This window comes from Poecilia reticulata, linkage group LG2, assembly GCF_000633615.1.
Source record: "Poecilia reticulata strain Guanapo linkage group LG2, Guppy_female_1.0+MT, whole genome shotgun sequence".
In the NCBI taxonomy this organism is placed as follows: Eukaryota; Metazoa; Chordata; class Actinopteri; order Cyprinodontiformes; family Poeciliidae; genus Poecilia; species Poecilia reticulata.
The window spans coordinates 14,574,338-14,600,340 of NC_024332.1; the positions used below are offsets into that span (position 1 = coordinate 14,574,338).

Genomic DNA, 26,003 nt, shown 5'->3' on the forward strand with positions numbered 1-26,003 from the left:
CTCAGCTTACATTACGTATTTAAAGTCCTAACTAGCTCCCACATATTTATGAGTTCCTGTAAAAGCAGAAGCTGGACGGTCTGAACCCGTTTCCAGAACCTCCAGGTCCGGTCTGCTGTGATTGGTCAGATCCAACCGACTCTCATTCTGCTGCAAGTCGTGGCAAAAAAATAAAAATAAACCTGTGATGATTAATGTAAGATATACATGTTTGCATTAAAGAATAATTTATTTCAAAAGGCAACAAAAAAAATGACACCAACACACATGTGATATTGCTAAGCAATGAATTTATAAATTAATAAAAACTTCCCTTTGTAGTGTTCTTCTGACAGCTTTCCCACTGAGTTTTTTTTGTCAGTTTTTTTTTTCCTCCTAGCGATTTCAAAGTATAAAAAAATATTTACGACAACATTCATCGTTACATCATTTGGAAACCGTTTCCATTCTGCCGGTTATTCCACACATCTCACTTGGAACGACCGATCTGATTGATCTCTTCTTCTTTTTTTTTAAAACAGTATGTACAAGTTAAAATCGTTCCACATCATCATTCAGCTCCAAAGCAGGGATACCAGAGTGTGTGTTGCATAGATTGCACAGGAGATGAAAAGTTGGAGAAAGAAAAAAAAGAAAAAAAAAATACAGAAAAACCTTAAACATCCAATTATGGGGAGAAAAAAAAAAACACTGCATCATAACAACACACCGTAAAACAAATGTGCTTCAGTTACATTTTTCATCCACGAGAAAAGAGGAATCTAAAGAAAAGTGGAGCCAGAAAACAAACCTGTGTGTTTGCAGAGAAGCAAAACATTCTGAATTTCGACAAAAATCCAAAAGTAAAATGAAATTTCGATGAATGTCAGATAAACTTTAGTGTATAAAATATGCATAATGTGCTGATTTGCCAACTGTAGGTTCACCAATCATCATTATTTTTGTCAGTCAAAAGAGAAAACGGACAATAAAATAAACATAAAGCTTTTTGTCTTCTTAATCTTTGATGTCTAAATTTAACAAAAAAAAACAACAACAACATAAATTAAAGAATCTGCAGACAATGATTGAAAAGTTCCGTCTGATCGGTGACAGATCCGCCCCCAGCTGCCAGTGACAATCTCCTTTATTGGTCTTTTCTATTTTTACACACTTTCATAATCACCATTGTGATCGCTGGGAGTGCTTTGAATGAGAGGCAACTATTGTGAAGCTGAATAATAAACTTCAAGGACAAAGAAGCTTTGATTGAATTCAACATATCTTGTTTCTTAACATTTTTTTGTTGTTGTTTTGCTTTATTTTGTGGTTTATTATTCGACACACGCGCTGTGCTGAATAAAAGGTGTGTTTACAGATCGGGAAGACATTAAAGTCCCTGGAAGGACAAATTCGCTCATCGCCTCCTCCTATATTCATAATGTGCTTTAATGAAAATGGTATGGGAAAAAAAGTGGGAAATGACTCAGGGAGTGTATACAAAGTTCATGAAGGTAACTCGAATTATAACAACAGAAGGAAAAATAAAAGAAATCATACATGCCTGGTTGTTTATGTCAAACCTCAAAACCAAAGTTGGCACTTTCTAAAAAAAAAAAAAAAACGGGGTTAAAGTCTGGATGGATGATTACTGAGGGTGGATGTGGGAGCTGAGGGTTTCAGGCGACTGTCTTTGGTGGAACGCATCAAAGAGAAACAACGTCAGTGCCTGGAATCGCTCGAGAAGCTACGGCGAATCCACCGAGACTCTTTACAATCGTGTCTAAAATCGGATCCAAATGCTCAAAGAACAAAAACACAATCTTGAGTTTAAAAGGAGGAACCTGACGAGGCCACCGAGGAGTGAGGCGATGGATGGCAGTGGGTCAACTTTACACGTAAAGAGAAACATTCAGCGGAGAACCTGCTCGTCTCCACGCACTCCTGCAGGTAAAGGAGGGTGACGTCTGTGACAAGAGCTCATCAGAGCTGCGCCAAACACCATTGAACTTACATCAAACGTGGCCTAAACCGGCATGCAGAAACGCTTTTCAATAAAAAACTATGGGCTGGTATGAAATGGATCTAGAAAGTCAGTAGAAAAGTGGCGTACTGAAGTACCAAATTTACAAACGTGATAAAAGATATGGCTTTAACGAGCTGAAAAAGCCTTTTTTAAAATTTTTAAAATTTAAAGGTAGAAGAGATGAAAATGTCAAAAAAAAAAATTGATTTCAGAGGAAAAGACTTTACAGGACGGCAGGCAGTTTCTCTCTGCTGCTCGGAGTTTGGAGAAGGAGAGAAAGCTGGTATGTGCAAAGAAACGCGTTCCACAGTAAAGAGATGAGAAGAAGTGATCGCACCAATCTGCTCCCTAGAGGTTCATTTAAAATAGAGATGCAACGAGAAGTTTCAGCTTGATAATCCCCACAAAGTCAACAGCCAATTAGAAACTGGGTTTTTTAACTGAAAGCTAGACATTTTCAGTACAGAGTAAAGCTGGGAAGTAGAAAGTTGTAAGAAGCTATTAGATAGCTAATTAGGGCTGCAGGAGAGAGAGAGAGATCAAGACATAAAGCAAAAAACTTCAAGGCCAAAACAAGCTGTTATCCATTTGAGCCTTCAGTCGCAATCAATGGACATCAAATGTAGTTTTAGAAATCGCAGAGCTTCTAAGAATCTACATATTTATGCAAATAAACACCGCAGACTGCAGCTTTAGCACTGCTAGCATGCTAACAGTTATAATTGCTAATAAAATGACAGAAAAGACATTTTAATGCATGTTTATAGCATCTGCTCTGTCACACAGTGTGAAGTCACCTCTCTACCTTATGCAGCCAATTATATTAGGACAGAGAAAATATTTCAAATCACTTTTGTCTTTTCTTTTTTTTCTAGTCAAATTTGATAAGACTCCACAAAATCCAGAGATCAGCCTCAAAATTCAGATCGCTGCATCTCTATTATAAAACACTTCCTAATGAAAGTGCAGAAAATAAACCGTCAAGAAAATGAAGGGAAAACTTGGCAAAAGCTTCTAACACTGAACTTCAACCTTCAATGCTCTAAGAAAAAAAAAAAAAAACGCTGAGCACGACTGGCTTCCTCACACACGCGTTTAGATCTGGTACCTACCAACAAACTGAAGAAACAGTGGCTATGACACTAATTAAATCAATGTTAGTGTTTAAAAAAAAACAAACAAAAAAAAACAACACATATAGCAGCAAGTTAATTAATAAGATAAAAATGTTCAGTCTGGCCTTTTATCAAGACACAAAGCAAAAACTGAATAGATGGCTTCTTGAAACCTTAATTTGTAGCTCAATTATTAAAAACACAGAACTGAGAAGACTGAATGCCTCAAGGGATTTTTAAAAAACTAATTGCAAGTCAATTTAAAACTCTTAAAATGACAAAAAATAAAAAATAAAAAATAAAAAAGCGACTTCACACAGCGCCGTCTTTTCCGTCCCCAGCTGCTTTATGGCGGCGGACTGATGAGTCGGAAACGGCCTGAAGAACAACTGGCGTCACCTTTGGAAAGGAGTCATTCATCAAACTAAACTCACACAATGGCACATGCCTGCACCCACATGCTGCTGATATGTCAAGAAAATGGTGCAAATTAAAAGGAAAAAAAAAAAAAATATCATACATAAAAATGGCATTTAATTACCCAACACTTTCCAGGACGTTCTGTAATTCCTTTACAGAAAAAAAGAAGAAAAAAAAGAAACACTCCCCCTCTTTTTCTCTCTCCAGTTTTTAGCCGTTGTTTCAAATCGATGAACTCTGATAACGTCACCAAGTCTGACCAGATCCTACGCAGAAGATTAAACGCTTTGATGAAAGCYAAGACAGGCTTGATGTACAAATGTTGATTTTTTTTTCATATATATATACTTTCAATGTTTTCCCGTCAAGAAATATTTGGTGTTTTGTTTCCATCTTGCTGTCTGTGCTACCTGAGAGCACGCTTCCTAACGAAAACATAAGGAGTATGAACTAGCACCAGGATGTGCGCCTACTTCCTTTTATGATGCCACGGCGTGGTGGGTTTATTTACAAGCTCCCAAATCTCAAGTGTCTAGCGAGACTTCCTGTGTACAGAATGTAAATATAACATGATATGCACAAGCTCCTCTGTTAAAACTGCAATTCCAGTCCTTTAGGTATCTTATGCTAATTTTGGTAGAAAAATGCCATGTTCCCTCCTGTTTTTTCCGTCTGCACCATTGCAGATGAATATTTCAGTGACAGAAAGTCTCAGTGCGCGAGTCTGGTGAAGGGAGAAAGACATTTTACAGCTTCAAATGAGTAAAAAATAAAAGGAAATCCAAGAGCCAGGTTTCAAAGGAGTTTGTGTTTACCAATCTACTCCTCGGCCTTCTGGCTCCGAGGGAAAGGTAAAGTGACGGCGTGCTCTTGAGCCATGGCTGCCAGCTCTTTGAGGAACTCGCAGAAAATGACGGCGCAGTAGACGGCGTTTTTCACCCGCAACGCCTCGGCTTGCTTCTCCAGCCCGGACGAGCCGCCGCCGCCCCGGAACAAGGCGCTGTGCAGCGACTGGCCGCCGTCCCGGACGTGAGCGAGCGCCAGCTGAGCGGCATGCCGAGCCCGGGTCGGGCTGTTGGTGTGTCGGAGGATCAGGTCTCCGAGCGACGGCTTTCGGCTTTTTACTGGAAAGTGGAAATGTCACGAGAAAATGTCGTTACACACTTTCTAAATGTTTTTCCTAATAAAAGTTACATTTATTTTCTGCAGATTGAATAGCATTCTACGGAAGAGGATTAGGGCCACTGGGGAAAAAAAAAAAAAAAACAGTTCTGAGAAAAAAGTCAGAATTCTGAGATTAAAGTCAGAACTGTTTTATTTTTTTCCCAGTGGCCCTAATCCTCTTCCATAGCATTCTGATCACCTGAGAACAAAATATTGACCTTGAGTTGCTTAAATAGTAGATTTTTTATTTTTTATTTTGCAAGATCCACAAATCGCAAAACAACACAAAACTGAAATTGACGTTCAATTTTAAGAATGTGATTTAAAGTCATTTCACTTAAATATTTGCATTTGTACTAACATAGTACAGCTCTATTTTTAAAACCTGCAATTCTTGCATTGCCAGACTTTGGTTCTTTAATTTCGTTTGTAAAAAAAAAAAACAACAAAAAAACAAACAAACAATAAAACAGCTTCTTTAGATCGACATTTTAATGAGACACAGTTAATTAAAATTCAAAAATATTTTATTAACCCCAAAGGGAAATTAAATACCAGACCAGAGGTCCAGTTCAACCTGAGTCTGGAATTGTCTAAAACCCAAAGAGGAGTGAAATGTGTGTCCACTCACTCAGTAAGTCAAAAACCAAAATACTGACAAGTACCAGGTTATAATGCTTTAGGCTATTTTATGTTTGTGACATTTTGAAATGATTAAAATTTAAAGCAAGTCTGGCGCCTGTTTTTAAAAGTAAACACTAATAATGCAATTTTATGACATTCAAAACACAGTGCAAAGTTTATAAAGCAAATAAATAGCTTTTCCTCTTGGTTTTGTCACAATATGAGTAACTGGAACTGCACTAACATCTATTAACTCAATTATCAACAAGTCATATCAAAACAGAGAAGAAAACACGCTAGCGTTAGCCAAACGCTTCGCACTTCTATAGGAGAAACAGATTATTGATAAGTGATGATGCATTTACCCCTGAAAGAGCTCAGTCCCAACACGTCTCCAGTCCGCTTTCTGTACTCACCTAGTGAATCGGAGCGCCGCAGTGGGGGAACGGCAGCAGCCATGTCGGTCCAGTCCACTTTCCCTCGAGCCACCAGGTACTGCTGGGCCTTCCTCAGCATGGCAGGGAAGTCTTCGTGAGAAGCTGCAAAAGCCTCAATGCGGTTCTTCACAGAACCTAAAACCTGAGGACAGAAACAGAACAGAGAGCTTGAGCTGAAATGGATCCTCGAAGACTGTTTGTTTTTGGTTTTTTATTTTGGTTGGCATCGTTTACAGATGTCACGATGTGTCCAAACCGGAAGGCTACGATTGGAGTCTTGAATCCAATCAAAGTAGGAACAGAGAAAAACTTCTACAAATTTTAATTAGAAGAAAATAAGAGGGTGTAAGTTGGATAACAATCCCTAGAAACAACCCTAGGTGAAGAACAAACAGATCTTCATTCAGTCAGGACTGCACAGAGCCGGGGTTCGGCTGAAGCTAGCAGGAGTTGGCGAACCTGGATCAGCGACTTGACGCTGGGCTGGAAGACCATGTTGGTGTTGAGCAGGAAGGAGCGTAGGAGGGGCTGAGGATAACAGGCCAACTGGGCTACGATGCCAGTGAGCAGGATGTTGACGTACAGCGAGTTTTGGAGCATGTTCTCCAGCTTGGCAAACAGAACCACCATGAATGGGCCTGCAGAGGAGAACGAGGAAAGAAAAAAAAAGACAACAGATTTTGAGCTGTTAGAATGTCCGTTAAATTGTTCTTCCAGCTATGGTTTCTGGTTCTAAAAACCAACTAGAGCTTTTTAATTCAGGAAGCAAAGAGGATTCTGTGCAATCTGCCGGCTTCTGTAGCTGGACAAACATCTAAGGAACTGGCAGACGTGTATTTTAACAATGTATATTCTGTTTCAACGCAACACTGTGGAGATGCTTTTTATTGTTCTGATGGAAGATGGATGGTGCTAAACATGGAGGAAAATAAGATTTGCAGATGTAAAAAAATTACTCAAGAGGCATTGATACTTTTCCTGGAACTTTAAGGGATTTTATGCAACAACAGCTGTGTTTCAATCAACTTTTTTTTATTTATTTGCACTTTGAAGCATTAGAAAAGGTTGACGAAGAGGTAAAATTCAAAATAACTTCCTCGATCTTGCAAAAAAAAAGTTTTTATGCTTGCCTGAGGTGGTTTTGGCTTTTTTTTTTTTGTTAGAAAAAGAGTTAGTGTTCTTATGGGTAGATGGAAACTCATTTGGCAAATAAGTTCTCACATAGGGAACTTTTCCCATCCACTGGAAAAAATAGTAAAAAGTCCAAACCTGGAGCTGCTTAGAAATGTGTGGTCAATGCTGGTTTGTCTTTTCTACATCTTGTTTATTACAGCCATGTGTAGCGTCAACATCTTACAAAATTACACTTTGTCATTTCCAAACCAGCCTAGTTCCAAACCGGTGTTTTTTTTCCTAATAAGGGTTTTTTTTTTGTTCTTTTTTCAACGTTTTTAGAGGTCTCAAAAAATTAGCATTATATTTGGATGGAAACATATTAGCCACTGATGACTTTTGAATGGATAATTATTGGCTCGTAGATTTGCTACAGAGGCTTGCAAAACTATCCACCGCCTTCACTTTTTCTCTTTTTGTCACAGTAATACCTCAGACTTTACAGTCTTATTAGTGTTTAATTCTTTAGACCAAAACTAAAAAGTTCACACATAAAATTGTGGCATTTGTTTGCATCTGGTAATTCAGATCTGGGCAGAAAAGCAAAAGACAAACTCTCAATTTAACAGCATGTTCTGGCCTCTACCCACGGTTATGAAATATTGATCATTTTTGCAGAACTTTGAGTTTCTTAGTCTCATAAAATCTTAGTTATTGTTGTCATACTGGGACAAAGGAGAACGAATATTTTGCAAGGAACTGTAAATGCCTCCTAAATGCTACTTTGGTTTGCTTCTATCTTTTTCTACTGTAAGATCATTGATAAAGAACATAATTAAACATACCATATTCAGAAAGAGGACACAGATGAAGGAAGATAAACTACACCAAGTGGGAGGCAATGAAGGGGAAAAACTTATTTGGTGATGAAGACAGACAGTTAAAGTGTTTTCTAGCCTAAAATATGCTCAGATTGAAGTTATAAAAATACGACTAAAGTGCTTTACTTGCCACAGAATAACTTACCAGTGTATGGCTGCGAGGCAGGCTGGGTAAGCGGTCTGGCAGGACTGCAGACTCCCACCTCGGATGCCTCCCCTTTGACGTCCCCAGTCAGTTTCGCGTTCAGGGCGGTGGAAAGCTGTTCATCCTCCTGCTGCTCGGCGGACAGCGATTCAGCGGCGGCGTCACGCTGCAGGGAGGCGGCTTGGCTTCGCTCCTTCACCCGGTCCTCCAGCTCCCGCAGCTCCTGGGTGAAGGCCTCGATGCTGATACCCTGACCGTTGGCGTCTCCGGGGAGCTGCTGGGGGTCGTCCGGCGCCTGCTCCAGCAGTTCTTCGATGAGCCGCTCCACGGATTGTTGCGACTGTTGGTTGGCTTCTGGAAGATCTGAGGATATGCTATGCGGGCCTGAGTTGGTCAGCGGTTTGGTATCGGGGGCGGGAAACTGTAGAGGTTTCACGTCGCTGCTGTTCCTGTTGCTGAAAAGCGACTGGGGGKCGGCGGCGTGGCTGTGGGAGGGGTAAGAGATGGGAGATCCGTTCTGGTTGGCGTTCTCATCCAAGAACTGCTCCTCCCCCAAGTCTCTTTTGACTTTTTTCACCTCTAGTCCTCTATCCCGGCTGTCTGAACAGCGGTCCGCCTGCGTGATTGTCCCGTTGTACATCGGCTGGTAGCTCACAGTGATGGTGGACGTGGAAATGTGCTGACTTGGGGAGGAGGTGGAGTGTGAAGCCAACAGAGTGGAGGCAGCAGACGGAGAGGGGACGAGCGGCGGCACCGGTTTGGGGAGCAGTTCCTCCGTTTGAAGGGTGCGCTTCTTGGAGCGGGGCGTGAGACTGATGCAGTTGTTTTTGCCTATCGTGACGTCCCACTCACCGCTGTCCCGGTCCGAACTGCTCCACTCCGACCGCGCCGCCGCCACGACGGCGGCCCTCTGCTGGCCTGGAGGAGTGCCGGCGCTTCCTCCGTGCTGGAAGGAGAAATGCTCCGGGAACATGGCCATGGAGGCGTTGGAGGTGGGGGGAGGCGGGGGTGGAGTGGCTGCGCTTGGGGAAGGGTTTTCTCCGTCGTAAGGCGCGGACCAATCACGGCAGGACCAGGCGCAATGCTCGATTCCCCGACGCGCGTCCTTGAGGTACTCCAGGTACCCCGCGTCCCACTCCAGACATTCTGTGTGGGTCTGCTGCTGGTGCATGGGACTGTCCGGGGACAGAGCGTGGGAGCCGGACGGACCCGGGTGCAGCGGGTCCACGGCGGGRGGGTTAGATGAGCCCCCTCCTCCAGATCCGCCGCCGCTTTGCTGCCGCATGAAGAACGACAAGCGGGACGGGGTGCTGGGTCTGGGTGGAGTTGGAGCTTCAGTGCTTGGATTGTTCATGACTGTGGATGACACAGGAAACCCCAAAAACATTCACATGAATTTAGAAATATTATCCGTAAAAGAACAAACCTCAACGTGCCAAAATCTGATGACAGTTTGGATGTAAAGGCTCATTTTTTTCTATTTTGTTCCTGATGTTTTATGACATAAATCAGTCACCAACAGCAAATCTGCAGGTCAAATTTAAGACCTTTTTAACCCTTTACATTATGAATGAAATTTAAGACCTGCATCATTGCCAAAGGTTTTTGCATGTAGCTTCGCATAGGTTGGAACAGAATGAGTAAGTGGCAAAGACGAACGTCGTCAAGGCAACTGGTGAAAAATGTACACTGTACCGATGATAAACAAAAAAACTAGCAACTATTTGCCTGACAAGAAAAAAAACTACACGATATACAAAATATGAGTTTAAATAGACCTGTCACAACAAAATACAAGACCTGTGATTAACGTATTTAAGCCTTACATATTTTTTATGAATTCAAGATTATGCATTTGTCTTGAATTCATTCAGAATCTTAACCTTTAAACCAACCCTTACGGACCACTTCACTCTGTCAAGGTAACAAACACTTTATTAAACTGCAACTTAATCAGTCCAGGTGAAACAGACCCAAATCGTTTTCCTCTTTCCTTTTTCCCCCCAGATGTTTGTCGCTCACCTTTTCCCCAGAACGGATTGTCGTCGTCGCGATCGGTGGAGCTCGATGCGTTCAGCCGACAGCACTCCGGGATCAGCGACAGGAACTTGTTCGCCGACTTTCCGTACATGTCCGTCTCCCTGATGGCACGACGCTGACTCAGCATTACATGGGTGCAGGGCAGAAGATACCTGGGAGAAAAACAGACACATGGAGTTTTAATGCGTTTTTTTTAAATTATTATTATGATTAGTTCTTAGTCGACACACTGAAAATACACAATGCCTTTATTTATAATAACACAGGCTAGTTATGGACAAGAGGAAGATGCTCTGTAAGCACTGTGAGAAAACATTTCTGCGCTGAACTGAATAATTTCACACTGCTCATAAGACTGTCGCTGCATATGATTTGTTAAATCTTTATTCCGTTTTAAGCTGCAGACACAGCACTGAAGTTAGCATGTGACTCGCACCTGCTGATTTGGTGGAAAACTAAAGGGCTAGTTCCCCGTTTTTTTAAACTGCATTTTATCATCTAAAGTTCAAAATTTATGCTACCGACACCAGGTTTTAGTAAAACACATTTCTTATGCACGCAGCTTTTATTCTTTCATTAGAAAACACACACAAAAAAAAGTTCTCTGCTAGAAAAGCACAATAACTAGAGAAGCTGAACGTGGACTGAATTTCTGATAAATAATTTAAAACCCCATCTTTGATTTCTGAATCATAAAAATCATATAAAAGAGAATTCACCCACAGTATCAACACTCGGAAAAACTCTGGAAAATACCTGAGAACAAGCTGCAGCATGATGTCCTCACAATGCAGGGACAGGAGAGTCCTGAACAGACTCAACGAGACCATGCAGAGCTGCAACCATAAAGAACCTGATGAGCAGTCATACACAGGAGATCCATTCTTTTTTGTCTTACAGTAGAGAAGTTTTAAAAAATTATAACTGAAAACCTTAAAACAAAGTTAAAAATGTATCCGACATTGGCCTCTGTAGACGCCAGACCTGCTTTGGCTTCTAAATAGATAACTCTGACGCTCATGCAGGATGATGAAATCACATCCCATTAATATTTTCCCAAACAGCCCATTGATCTAAATGTTTCTTTTCTAGCCCAGAATCTGAGTCGGTGCGAGCTTTTCAACTGAGATACATTTCTGCATACAAACATCCAACACAAAAGTAGGTTGTTGCAGCAGACACGAAGAGATTTAGTTTTCTTTCTTTCTGTTGTTCTCGTAGCCCAGAAGCTTCGCTTTTCTGCTGTCAGATTTTGCCCTCAGCCCACTCAGCGCCCACACAACCGTGTTCGTTTTAAAGCCTCCAGGCTCTTTCATAAACAGATGCACATGTATACAGACCCTCGAATTGCTGCTTATGCGCGTGAGCAGCGTGTCCAGGATGGTGTCATTGTCATGGCGATGCAGCAGGATGAAGCGCAGGAAGGTTTTGAGGAGCGATGTTTCCGTTACGCTGCGCAAGAAAAGATCCAGGTAGGCGGTGCTGGCGATCATCTCGTCCACCGACGACTGCGGACACACACGCAAAAAAAAAAAAAAAACACAGTTTAAAAGGAACAATGTGACGAATCTTCCCGCCGAGGTGAATTTAGCAGAGGACAGTTTCTTTGGTGCAAAGTAATTAATGATTCATCCTCTGAATCATCGACACCAATCGAAGAAAATTAAATTTCAAACCTCCACGTTTTCTGCCAGTTCACGTCAAAACACAAGAACATCAGCGAGTCGCTAAACAAAGTTCTAAATGTTCTGAACTCCAGCAGACAGACTTTATAAAACATTACACAAAACCAGAGTTCAGTTTCCCACCTTGTGCAGGGCGGGGCCCATGACGGGGACAAGGAAGCCGTTGTGGAGGTAGTCCAGGAGCTGAGAGCGGACCAGGGGGTGCGCCACCTGCACCACGGCGTTGCAGAACTCCAAGGAGTTCATGAAAAGCACGAGAGACGACACGCCCATCCAGTCCTCCCGCCGCAGCGAATGCCAGTCGTCTCCGCGGACCTCGATCTTCCTGGGCAGGGAGGAGTAGAGAGCGCTGAGCCCCGTCGCCAACACCTGCAGCAACGCAGAGAGACTCGATTATGAGTCGGTTTGAACTGAAGAAGCTTGAAAACTGCTGGTTACTAAAACATTTATAAATAATACAAACAATTACTCAAAATAAATTAGGAAATAATGCTTAATGTTACATAAAATTACTATATCACTTGTAGGGATATGCATGTAAGTACTGAACGGAGCTCCTGGTCGCTGTGTTTTTGAGAGTTAATAAGAGTCACAGTCTCTCATTAAACTCAATTTGTAATTACTGTCCTTTTGTGTCTGCCAACAAAGAGGCTGCAATTTGCTCAGGCAATTTTTTAAAATGATCAGCTACTTTGATCTGTACAGTTTGCCTCTGTGTCCACCCTTCACACTGAAGCTGACGCACAAAAAAAACAAAAAACAGTATTAGCTGCTGCAGCTCCGGGTCAAATCGTCTGCAGCTAAACTGGACGAGTGTTGAAAAGTGTGTTGCTCATACTTAATTTGTGATTTAATTGGATTTAATTTAATTACTTCTTCCCACAGAGTCAGGCTGGTTTAGGTAACTTTCTGTTAACGGCATTTTTTTTTTTGTTGAAGTGTCAAAACAAAAGTAAAAACAGAAGAAGTTTGTAAGCGGGAAAAAAAAAAAAAAACTCTCAGCACTTGGGTTGAACCACAGTACTAATGCAGGACATGTGATTTCAGTGAACTGTAAAGATAATGAATTTCAATCACATATATCAATTTTAATTATTTATTGGACTGATACTTTCTGAAATTAAATAAATATGGGGGAAAATAATCCTCTATTTATACAAATTAATTAAAACTATTTGTATTAATATGTCCTAGGTGAGATCATAGTGTGTGTATGTTTATTTTTTGAACCACACCAAGCATCCTGTCAGTAACAGCATAGGTGCATATTTGTGTCTTAAAGTAGGCCTTGAATGAGCAAAGTGAAATAACATGCAACATAAATTCAACATTGCATCATAAATGTTGAGTGACGACTTATAAAACATAAATGTTAAACCTGTGTATGAACTCTTTATGCTTCTGCATCAGTTAATATTTTAAAACCAATTAAATTGTAAAAATGATGTCAGAGAAGAACAAACAATAAGTATCTATACACAGTAGTTCACTTTGAGAAATTATGAAAAAAATGTCGTCTAGAAGAGGAGAAAAGGCCAGTCGTAGGTGCAGAGGAAAGGCGCTGCAATGACTCAATAACAGTCACCTCCTTTGAAAATGTCATGCATCGCTGAAAGTAACGGGTTAGCGCGCAGAGACAGAAAAAAACAGCGCGAGTCAGGCGTTGGGTCCTCCACGTTTCCTCCACTGGACCTTTCCAAGTAGGTCATCTTGAAACTGCTGGAAGGACAGTGAGCAGAAATAGCTGAGCCAGCTCACTGCCAGCAAAGTGCACAGAAAAAGTGAAAAGATGGAAGAAGTGACCACTCCTCTGAAGCGCACATAAGAGAGCCACATTGTTTTGCTTTTGTCATCTCACAATTTAGAATAACTGCCCTGAAATGTAAACATGCAAATGCTCACTGAAAAAAAAAACCATTAAGACTTTAGCAACTCTTTATTCTCATCTGGTGGCAGCGAAAGGGAATTACAAGAAGGTGTGCAGATTAGCTGATTTTTAAAAAGTTAATATTTTAATAATAATAATAAATCAGCAGAATCTGCCTTTTTTTAAGTGGTAAACTCCAAAATAGTGACATCTCCTAAAGCGATTTCTTATCCCAAAATGCTAGAAAAACTGAAGAATTCACTGAAAAAGATTGACAAAAATCAAACAAAAATACAACAAACCCAAATGCAAATCATAAGAATCCCTTTTATGAGATACTCCTCTTAACACGCAAGAGTTTGAGTGTAGAGACTATTGTGAGATGGTCACAGGAAACTAAGTGATAGGATGTAGATAAGGGTGGCTGATCTGTCAGAGTGCATAGTCATCTTCTTCTGCAGCCATTATCACGCACCATCACTAATGCATTAGAGTTCCAGAGCCCACATCCTCCTCTTTCTGAAGAGTCAGAAAGCAAGCCAGGGTCCCACTTTTTCAGCTGTACTCAGCAGCTATATTAATAAAGAGGAGGTCAGCTTCTCTTCACTATACATCACTCTGACGCAAGAAGTCAAAATGGCGCCCTTGGATCTTTGCTTATCAGGCTGATGCTGTATTGCATAGTAGAACCAGTCAGTCTCTATGTTTTAGTTTGAAATCATCCATAAAAACATTAAATTCCTCCATATACGAGTTTTGACATTTAACTTTAATCTTTCTAAATGTTTTGGGTTTTTTTCTGGAAAAAAAAAATCTGGCACTAAAAAAAACTAAAACAAACGTCGAGCATTACCGGGCAGAAATAGGAGTTTTCGGAGATGTATCGCGCCACTGCCTCGTGACAGGCCGAGGCCGCCATCACCAGCAGCAGCGCGTCTCGGGCCTGCTGGCCGATGGCTCCGTCCCGGTGGATGAACGGCACGAGGAGGGAGAAGATCAGCAGGTTGGTGGAGCCCTGTTGGGCTGGCGCAGCCTGGAACAGCATCTCTAGGACCACCGGCTGCCGGGCCATGGACACGCAGACCTGTTGTGGATTCAAAAACAGTCCGCCCCAAAAAAAAAAAWAAATAAAAAAGGTTTCGATGAGGTGCAAAGCAAGCATTTAACAAGAATAAAATACTATAGATGACCAATTATGCTTCTTTGAGGAGGTTAACAAACATGATTATTACATTTTTTGCACAAAATCATTCTTAGGTTGTGCGATTTCAGTCTGTCTCCTCCCGACTCAACGTTTACACTCGCAGGTGAAAATAGCTGCAAACATGTGAAATTACACCTCTGAACATCTTTGAAAAGCATTAGTAGAGCCTCCTGCAGCAAGTGGTTTCTGGATGGTAAGTCAACAGCAAAACACTTGTCTTTTCCAGCAGTCATTGTACGGCGCATCCAGTGGTAAAACCAGCTGACTACACATGCTGGAGCTCTGCTTGGGTTGCTAGGTGATCAGTTGGGCTTTGCTGGGGTTGCCGAGTGAGGGACGGTGCCTGGTGATTTGTGACATTACACTCGGGAGGGTTTTTGAAAAGGCCCAGACATCAAATAACAACTTATTGCCAAAAAAAACAGCTGTGTGTGTGTTTTTTTTAAGCACTTGATCTATTTTTAGAAGCTGCAGAAACAAAAAATGGAGGTAAAATACTTAAATGTGAACAAAAAAACTCAGAAGCACAGTTATAAAGTATCCCAAAGATTTATTTCTTTGCGTGTACCTGATTAAGCAGCAGTACCAGGCTGTTCTCCAAGGCCGGGGGACAGCCGAGTTCTGGGTCGGCGCATGCTCCCAGCAGCCTCAGCAGGGGGTGGAGAACGGCTGTGTGCTGCAGCAGAGGCTGCTGGGATTGGCCGATGAGCATCTCGAACAGTTTGAGCAGGGCCCCTTGGCTGTCCGGGTCCAGGCCGCGCCGGAGGTGCCATTGAACCAGGCGCTCCAGGATGTTCTCCGTGACGACCAGTTCCAGGATGGGGCCCATGAGCGCCACGCAAGAGCCGCCCTCCGTGCTCTCGGCAGGACGCTCCTCCGCCAGCAGACACAACATCTGGTCGGTGTTGTTTCGCACCGCCGTCAGGTCGTCGCTGGAGGACGACGTTTCTCGCTGATCCAAAACCCAAGAGACCTAAAGAAAAAATTACGTTATGATATCCGTATAAAGCCTCTTGTATCCTTAAAATCCTATTTTAATGCAAGGCTTACAGCTCTTTGATTACTCCAAGTTTAAAAATCAGATAAATATGCAACTACAAAACATGCAACATGAAAAAAATTGAAAAATGTGGAAATATTTCCAACAGTTTGTATGTTTACATTCAGTCCAGCACACCTAAACTGAGTGAAAAACTCTTTATCGTGAGGAAAAATGAAGGTAAAGAACAAGATTATTATTAAATTGAGAAGTCGTCTGCTGAACAGCGAGGCCTTTCAGTTCCTGCAGATAGAAGGAAATGGGACGGACACGCCAACAAAACACAAGGACAGCTGCAGTCAAGGCCAACCGGACCACTGAATAGTAAGGTGAATCGCTGCCTTCCAAGACATTTCCTCTGATTTGAATGCAACTAACATCCCATTAGAGCTTAATATGGGTTCTTAATCCTGTTCCAAATGGACCACAGTCTGCCATATTTTATACGAATCTCTGCTCCAGCACAAATGCTTGCATTAGCTCCTTAGGATGGCATCAGGTGCAGCAAAAGTCTGATAATCACCTATTAAAACATACAGGACAGGGGGGTTAATAACCCAGGTTGAGAATTACAGGTTTGGAGAACACAGTCAGCATTTTAAAAAGAAAGTCTTTTGACCAGGATATTGATACTAATGCAGCCTTTCAGTGAGCTAAAAGAAACAGGCCACTAACTGGTATCAAGCTATACAAAGGTTTTAAAATGTTTTAGTCAACATCCTTCAATTTTTAGGCTACATTTACTCGAGAGTGCTGTCAGGAAGCTGCTGGCATTTTTGGATGTTAACGGATGAAATTACTAAAACATACTATAAGAAGTATTTAACAGACAATTATTCTTAGATGGAAAATAAAGCAGCATTTGAAGTGTTAAATGTAACAAGGGGTTTCACAACATTATCGCAAACAAGTGTGATGTGCAGTCACCATGAGTCGACACAATGACTCGGTTAGCCGACATGACAAGTCGGAACAACTGCGTCAGTGGTGAAGCTGCACATGTGCAGAAACTGAGATGAGTTAACACACAGCCGGCAAACAAAATGGGGCAGATGTTCTCCCACACAACCAACATCTACTTAGTCTTCTTGTTACAACCACTGCTCACTCCATCATGTTGGAGGGAGGAGAGATTATGTTTGGAAATTTGCAACATCAGTACCACAGCTACTTCTTTTGAAAATGATTTTTTGTTGAACAAAAAAAGCATCCTGTTGAGAGTCTGGTTGAAAGAGCAAACATCCAACAACAAAACAGCCTAATGCTGCCTCTGAGCCATTTAACCCATCAGGAGGAGACGGCGCTCTGGAAGCCATAACGCTTTTCATCCAGGGACTGGACATGAGCCGATCTGGCTCCTTACGTTAGCACTGACACGGTCCACCTAACAGAGTTGAAATCTACACTTCCTGATCCATTAAAGCACCGACAGACTGTAAAATTTATAGCCGTCTTAGATATACAAATAGACCAGCAGTGTCAGTAGCTAGAGGTATGAGCAGACATGCAGTCTGATTCATTAAAGAAGATCATACAAGGTTGTTGTAGTTGTTACAATAGCAAAGTGGCAACATCTAACTCCGAACAATAGGGAATCGAAAACAAGAACTAAATTCAATGTCTGTGTTGCTCTGGGATGAACTGGTAATCTGTCCAGGCCACCAGCAAAACCAACTAGCCCAATGCTGCCTTTCCATTGATGGATGGATAACAAGTAAATGTTGCAGACAATATTACACATTTGACAGTCAGTAGATTATTCTGGCAGCAGTTGGGAACTGTGCTGCTTTTATGCTTTAGATAGCAATGAGATTGTGTTAAAATATTTTCTGTTTTACATTTTTTGGGTAAATATCATAGAAAACCCCCATATCGATTAGTTTGTACTCAAGGTACAGTGACAATATCACACTGACCTTTACATAAGTGCAAACTAATGGTGGAACTTGATACATTTTTAAATCTAGTTAATTGCAGCATCTGTAATTAATTAATCGAATTGAATCGGTTGAAGTCCTGCTCATTTAAATAAGCATCTATTGAATTTTATTTGAACAAGCAAATGCTTGAAAATGTTCAATATGCTTTTGTAAACATTTTATTTTGACTTTATTATTTTATTATCCATTTTCCAAACTACCATTTCAGATGTGACCCAGATAATTTGTAATAAAGTTTTTTTTCCCAATTAGGAGAGTAGATTTAGTGCATAAATTAGCTGAGTAGCAACCACAGCTGCAACAGGAAGCCAGTCTTTTCCTTTCACAAATTATATTCACCAAATTAGGTTCAATCTGGGTTCATTTTTTACTTGTATCACAAAAATGTCTTCCAGCAAAGTACATAAACAGAACTGTGAGCGGAGCAAGCGGCGTCTTTGGCGCACCTGTCTCCAGTGGTTCTCAAACACCATGAGGCATGTCTCTGGGTCGGCAGTGCACGGGCTGGAGGGGGCGACGGAGGCGACGGCGCTGCGGCCGGACCGTGGGTTCAACCTGCTAAGCCAGCTCATTCCGAACCCAGCGGGAGGCAGGTGAAAGGTCTCACAGACTCAAACGCCAGGGAGGGATGGGAGGGGAGGAAAGAAAACAAAAAACAAACCAAAAAAAAAAAAAAAAAAAGCAAAAAGGGAACTTCTGAGTCCAGACACAAAAGCGCCCAGGACAGAGAGCGAGAGCTCAGGAGGGGAACTAAAGGAGAAGATATGGACGAAGAAAAAGGAAAAGAGAAAGGGAAGAGGGACGGAGAGGGGAGGGGAGGCGATCCCAATCAGAGAAAAAGGACGACGCTTGAACGAGCTGTCGCTGCCGATCAGCCGACTCCAAGGCGAAGGGTGTTGCTGATTTAGAAACTTTGTTTTCTTGTCCTCCCTGTGGACGCTGTCATCCAGTCTGAAGCCAACACCACTCCATAGCCGGTCAGGACGGGTACACCTCTCTGTGAAGACAAACAGATAAACGACTCTTTACCTTAAATCTACAGCTTTTCTGTACCACAAACTGATGATGAACAAAAGAACCACCATAACTAGGGTAATGTAGCAATTAGTACCCAACTTGAACTAAAACTCCTTATTACACACATTGTTGCATTACATATCTTCAAAAACTGGAACAAAGGATGTCAATAGAATAAGATTTAGGCCTTTACAAATTAATTTCTCTGCAAAAACCTAAGAAAATAAATGTCATAATTTCTATATTGTCAGATTTATGTTGCAAGCAGCAAGACAAAAACAATCCAAGTATGTAGAAAATCACTTGTGCCAAAGACCTCCAGTTGTCCCCCCCAACAAATATAAGTAAGCCTCTGCAGTATGCCGTTACCAAGGAAACAGTTTCAGTCTTCTAGTAGAGAAAACTACAACAAGTCCTGCTCCTGTTTACTGTGGAAACTGAGAGGCTATTGGCAAGAGAAGCAAACAAATAAACAAGTGTTCAGGCTGTAAGTGTCAAACTCATTCAGATTGTTGCGTCTTTCTCTTCACAAGCTTATAACAAAAAAAGATATATATTCCACATATTTAACAACTTTACATTTAAAAATAAAACATGTTAAGTGTAAAATGAAAATCTATAACGTTGGACACCAAATTTCTGTTGTATTTTCAAAGCTTAGTTGTTGTTTGAGGAGTTCACAATCAAATTGAGCTCCAGGTTTAATTATAAAACAAAAGGAAGTAGAACTTTAAAAAAAAAAAAAAGAAAAAGAAAAAAAAGTGATTTCCAGATATAAGAAAGCCAAATCAGTTCGTACAAATTCAAACACAATCTTCCTATCAGTGACACGTTGGCTGGAAAATTTCTCAACAACAGAAAATGTAGGCTTTAGCACTTGCAACCACCCCCAAAGAATAGTCAAAATGACAAAGTCCTTCTCATAAATTTTGCAATTTTCTGCAAAAAGATGACATTTTTACATGCATTTTTTTACAAGAAGCAACTGCTGTGACTTGACGTAATTTGTTATGACCGCTATAAACCTGTAAAGCCTTTGCGACTATATATAAAAAGTGTTCATTTAAAAATGAGCAGAAAAAACATAACAGGCTATATTTCTCGTGAAGATGTCTTTTCTGTCCGTAACTCATCAGTCGTGCACATGAATACCGGCAGCTCAGACGTCACTGTGAACAAGAGAAAATGAAGCAAATTTCATTCAAGAAAAGATGAACAGAGGTGTTAAAAAAAAGAAATACAAATTTTATAAAAGTAAAAAAAAACAAGAAAAAAGAAAAAGGAAGACAGAAGTGGAAGAAAAATGATGCAGGATTGTAATTTATTTATTTATTTTACAAAGATTGGCCATTCTTCCATCCAATCTGACTGCTCAGGCTCAGAGTATCTGTAAAAAGTTCTTATTTTTTTTAAAGTGCAAGATAAATATTGAACTGGTTTTAGTTCTGGACTTTGACTGGTCCATTCTAACATATGAATACGCATCGATCTAAAATATTCTAGTGAAGCTCTGGCTACATATATATGAGAAACTCAACTTCAGTCCTTGTAATTGTTGTCGTTTAGTTTAGGGGTTGAACAACTTCACATTTTTTAAGGTCAACTACAACATGACAAAAGTCGAGTCGACTAGTCGCAGTGACGTCAAGGCACAAAACGCTTCACAACTTACTCAGCTATAGTCACGGCAAATATTGATTAAAAAAAAACTGCTTTTACCAAGTCTATTATGTAGAATTAAAAGAACAAGAAAGATTATTATCCCGGACTTCTTAGTGAGCAGCGGAGAAAAGTCTGAAAACTTGCACAAAGTCAGGTCTGACTTTTTTTTATTTCCCCCGCCCCAAACACTGACTGATACTGATGATCGATGGATAGCTGCACATTTAGGAGTCAAATTATTATAAATATAAAATATAAAAAAATCCCGACATCATGACGCACTGTTGCACATTACTCCAGTAGACTTTTTTTTTTTTAAGAATGTTTTCGGCACTGTTTGCCTTTATTTGACAGCAATCCGAGGGGTAGAGAGAGGAGCGGGGGAGAGAGGACGTGGGCCAAGCGAACCGCGGACGGGAGTCAGACTCCAGATTACCRCGTTCCACAGTCTCTACATATAGACATCCGGTAGCCTTTGCTGGAATTTTCTCTTTGGTAAATTAATTACATTTTTATACAATTTGAGCTGTTTGACAAACTCACCTAGTTCATCTTCCATTTTCTCTAAAAAATCCGTTTCGTCACATGATTGCGAATAGTGGACTGGTCCCGTAAAAAGTCAATGCAGAGGAAAGAATCGACTAGTTGGTGCAACCCCTAATTTATCTCCATCAGCACTGACCAGCTTCAAGGTCCATGTTAAAGAAAAGTATATCCACCAACTGGATGATGCATTTTCTCAATATGCTTCCATTCTGTCCAGAATGACACTTGATGCACTTAACTTAATGTTGGAATATCATAGTAAAAGGGGCAGAACAAAAAGAAGTGTAACATTTTTCGTTAGTTCAAAATTGTGACTTCACAGTTATGCTTGATGCCGTGTTGGGCTATCACTAAAATACACTGAAGTTTGTGGCTGTAACACGACAACACTTACAAAAATTGAGGTCTGAATAAGCTAAAAAAAAAAAAACATCCTTAATCCATCAAATTGTACATTTAGGAACCCGTTTGACTTGTGCTTGAACAAAAGGATCCATTAAAGGAAACCACCCTAATGAGTCAGTAAGCTAATATGCTCAGTGTTACAATAAGAAATGTCATCATTACAAAGATTTGTAACATGCTCCTCATTTCCACATGACATGGATAAATGACTCATGATTTCCACATGGGATTGGATACAAGAAAAAAAAAAAAACAACCTCCATACAGAGTTTTCTTTATTTTCTCTCACAGCAGCTACACACAAGTGGTTCTGAAAGAAAGCCAGGTCACCGTTTACCCTTTTGTTTTTCCGTTTAATGATTAACCACTCCTTATTTTAATAAGGCCAGCATATGAGTTCGTGCAGAGATCTAAGGATATGAATGGAGGGGGAAGACAAACAAACAAAAAAAAAAACCTCAGGAATACTGTTTGACCTCAATATTTATGTAAATTCAGTCAGAAAACCTGAAGTTCTTTCAACAAAAATACTCTGAGCTCCACATGCAGATCTCAGCGCTGCAGCACACACACGGAAATTCAAAGTGTCTTTAACTTTCAGGTCACACACAGCATCATAACGGTGCTCATAAAACGAGTTCAAAGTGCAACTGCAGATACCAAAGAAGGGAGGCGCCGTTCCTAAAGACCTGAGTCAAATATCGGTGACCAAGCTCACCATTCTTTAGGCTTGAGTATTCCCACCTCTTGTAGCAGATCAAACTCCTAAGATAGGCTAAAAGTGGGGCAAGAAGTTCTGTTTGTTTTTCCAGAGTTGCTGTGATTTCACGTAGTGGACAAACTGAAACAGACTCCGGTTTAACCAGAATCCTTCAGGGACTCATTTTCGCACCTGGTTTCTGGTAGACTTGGTTCAATTGAGAAGCGAGATTGCAACATTTGTGGTATGTTCAGCTGGTGTGGTTCGCTTTCACACTGCACTGTATCAGATGAGCCAAACTAATTGAAAAACCTGTTCACCCCCTCGCCTGTGGTGGCGCTGCACCAAGAACCGCTGAATGAAACAACAAGGAAAACCTCTGAAGACAATGCTGAGCACAACTTCCTTCTTCACCAAACTTAAACAAAAACTTGCGTGGCATCAGATTTCAGCTGTTTTAAGATTTCTCTTTTGTCTTTGGTAAAAGACCACGAGCCACTTCTCCTGCTAGCGCCAGATTCGCGTTTGCTTTGGTAATACTGACCCAGAATGCCTTGCGCTGTAGTCCCCTCGCTTTCTGCTTTTTGACCGATCTGAGACCGTCAGTCTTCTCCTGTTGTACTAGGGATACACGATATAATCAGCGTCAACGTCGGCATCGTCCGATATCATTTAACATAACGGTATTGATCCAATAAATAAAACTGAGCTGATATTAGCAATATTTATTTTGATGCCATTTGTAATTTAAGATTAGTCGTGTGTTGCAGCGCAGGATTGTGGGGAGAAGCGGTGATGAAGTCAGTGGTGTGTTGCTTTCTGCCAAGGTGTTGAAAGGGTAGTGAAATGTAATGTGTATAATATCGGTAAATATCGGTTATTGGCCTATTAGTATCGGATATCGACGTTGGGTCAAATTACCATATGCACATCCCTATTTTGTACCACTAACCTCTACCAGTCTTCACAGATAACCGCAGTCTGTTATGTCTAAAAAGATACCAACAGATTTCAAATGATTACTTCATTTGTTAAAAAGTTGATCAAAATTGCAGTTTAGCACATATGGCAGCTGACAGCACCAACACACTTCCTGCAACATGATCCATTTTCAAAAACAAAGTTTGACAGCCACCTTCGAAAGCTGCTTTTAACGTTTTCTTATAAGCAACAACCAGGGTGTGAGCTTTGTTTATGTCGATATAAAATACATCATCGCAGTATTGGTGTGCGAAAGTGAAGCCTGGATGCCAACCGCTGTAAAGAAAGACGGTAAACAGGAAAATGTTGGGTAAATGCAATCAATACCACCAGCATATCTAATCGGAGACAAGAGGCAGACGCACATCATCTGTCTGCTATAGACATTCAGCATCAAGGTTGTGAGAAATACTTTCTACACTTTCGCAGTTCCTCATAGGGTGACATGTGCAAACATTGTTATCTAAATATCAGATAAGAATCAAAAAAAGTGGCCAAATAAACCACCAGAGGTAAACCTATACATGCATGCACAGATAAAATCTTCTCAACAGTGTTGGCAATTTTACGCAACACTTATCTGTCAAGAAACAGGTTAACGGGTTATGCAAGTGATTGTGAATTATATGTCAGCTAGGACTCTATCACACTTTTATGAGSMAGGCAGGCCGTATTTGATGGGAGACTAACAGCATACAAGTAGTAATACAAGGCAGACTTTAGGTCAGAGACCGAGAAGTCTCAGAAAATGAATTCCTTTCTACCTACTCCTTTACTTTTTTTTCTTTTTTTTTTTTTTACAGCGGTTGCATCTTTTTAATGTGAAACATAAAAACCCAAGGAAAGTCCGCTTTACTTTGATTCACCGCGGGTTTCATCAGGTGAGATGACAGACTATTGAACGGTTACCGTTTAGCCCCAGAGTTTGGAGATAACAGCCAGAGGAATGTGACCGAGTTAATTAAACTAAGGAGGCAGGAGTTCAAAGGTTGAATCTTTCCTAATGCTTTTACATCATATGTTCGTGTCAGTCCCTGCCTTTGACAGAAACTTAACGCTGCCACTTTCATTTTTGATTTTTTTTTTTTAGAGTTGCCATTCTGCATTTCGGTTTAACCAGCCMGCAGAAGCGTCTCACCGGGCGACGTCGGAAAACAACAATCAATGCAATTCAATTTCCAAACGATGAAGCGACCTAGTTTACACTGTAAAATATTAACTTATTCTATCTCAAAAGCCCTATATTAAATATACCCGACCAAGAAAGTCAACACACACGCATAAATTAAGAAAGCAACACCAAGAATGCGCACCTTGTTTACGTGCCGGGGTCTCAGCAGCTGTTGGAAGAGGAGCAGATTTCCTCGGATAGCTAGCTGCCAGCTAGCTGCCTGCTAACGCCTAGCTGTTGATGAATTCCACAATGTCAGAGCAATGAACGGCTGACGGACACGAACACAGCGCAGAGGCAACCGGCGAACTGCTCCACACTGACCCGGCGACGCTAACAAATTAACCACTCCTTCTTCGGGGCAGCTGTGCATCCTGTTAGCGACAGATAAACATCCCATTTGATGATTTCTCAAACACTCTTCCCTCTCCCGCAGCCATCTTACTTTAACTCCTCCCACACGGCTTCACTGAGTCACAGCGACGCTGCTCACAGCTGCATGGTATGGAGGGTTTGGAGGGGCAAAACCCCGAACCGGTTCCGATAAATGTACACYGTGTACTAATATTTGTAACATTATGGAGGTGCAATGCTGCCACTCTAGGGAAAGAAAAACAGTAATTTTGTAGTGTAGACATATTTTTTGTTCCAACAGTGGACATATTGCATAACAACAAAACCTATTAACTAGCTTGGGCTTGTTGCTTAAGGTTTTGGACCTATAGAAGCTTATCCATCCATCCATTTTCTGTACACCCTTGAAGCTTGAAGAAGCTTAAATTATTTCAACCATCCCAGTCATCTCTTAGTAAAAGTCAACTGATTCTATTTGTGAGCACTATTCTTGATTATCCTGGAGAACGCATGGATTCCATCAAAAATTTGAAATATTTTATAACCCAATTTCAGGATGTAACTGTGAACATTTGCTTTCTCTCTATTTAAGATAAAAATATATATTCTACAATGCAAATTGTGACTTTTTAACTGAATGAAAAGATTTTTTACAAATCTTTTTTTCTTCTTTTATTCTCACCAACTAAAAAGGCGAACACTGAATGCGGACTATTTTGTGACAATATATATATATGTATTAAAAAATTTGCTTTTGGGTCACAATATTACACAGACACAACTTGAAAAGATGATCAATTCTAATTGATAAACTTGAATTATCCCAGTACTTTGGCTATTAACAGGTCCAAACATGATATTGGTGTAACTTGAAAGTTTTCTTTATATCTCCTTCAGATTAAATCAGTAGTTTTGATATTGGACTCTTTTCGACATTTAAAATGCAGTGGAACCTGTAAATGTGAGCACATCTGATTATAAGTTGTTATTTTCTTTTAATACAAACAGCTCTAAGTGTCATGAATTGGACTCTGATGCCACACTAGCTAGAACACGAACAACCCCAGAAGAGACCGTATCTTTATTCTGCCACTATAACATTTACTTATTTACATTCAGTYCATCACCAATAAGAATGTCAGTGGTAGAAATCAACACTGTTTTTCTAACGCCATCAAAATGGTTTGTGCAATCCAGGGAAGAAAATTACAGAGCTCCACCCAAACAAAGCTGATGTCTTACCTGCATAATCTGTGTAGAAACAATGTTATGGCAACATGTTGAAGCACAGGCAGAACTAAGTGTCTATGCAAAGGGTTCCTTAGAATAATAAGGCAGACGACAGGATACAAGGGTTACTACTTCCAAACACAGAAATTTAAGGTGTCTCTGGTGTTGCTGCAGTTCAGCTTTTAACCAAAATTTGATCTAAATTCAGTTTGGTCAGGATAAAGTTAATTAATCATGTTCATTCAGAGGTCTAACATG

At 40.7% G+C, this 26,003-nt stretch overlaps 1 protein-coding gene across 1 annotated transcript; it reads right to left on the minus strand.

Moving 5' to 3' along the window:
- Nucleotides 1–210: 210 nt before the first annotated feature.
- On the minus strand, nucleotides 211–24,655 carry fhip1b (FHF complex subunit HOOK interacting protein 1B). Its single transcript, XM_008432687.2, has 13 exons — nucleotides 24,486–24,655; nucleotides 24,304–24,395; nucleotides 18,126–18,676; nucleotides 15,269–15,673; nucleotides 14,350–14,580; nucleotides 11,753–11,998; nucleotides 11,285–11,452; nucleotides 10,701–10,780; nucleotides 9,927–10,096; nucleotides 7,905–9,260; nucleotides 6,225–6,403; nucleotides 5,745–5,907; nucleotides 211–4,664 (listed from the first exon to the last, which is right to left on the minus strand). The coding sequence occupies exons 3-13, from the start codon at nucleotides 18,249–18,251 to the stop codon at nucleotides 4,360–4,362; spliced, it is 3,429 nt and encodes a 1,142-aa protein (XP_008430909.1). The 5' UTR covers nucleotides 18,252–18,676; nucleotides 24,304–24,395; nucleotides 24,486–24,655; the 3' UTR covers nucleotides 211–4,359.
- Between the last annotated feature and the right edge of the window lie 1,348 nt (nucleotides 24,656–26,003).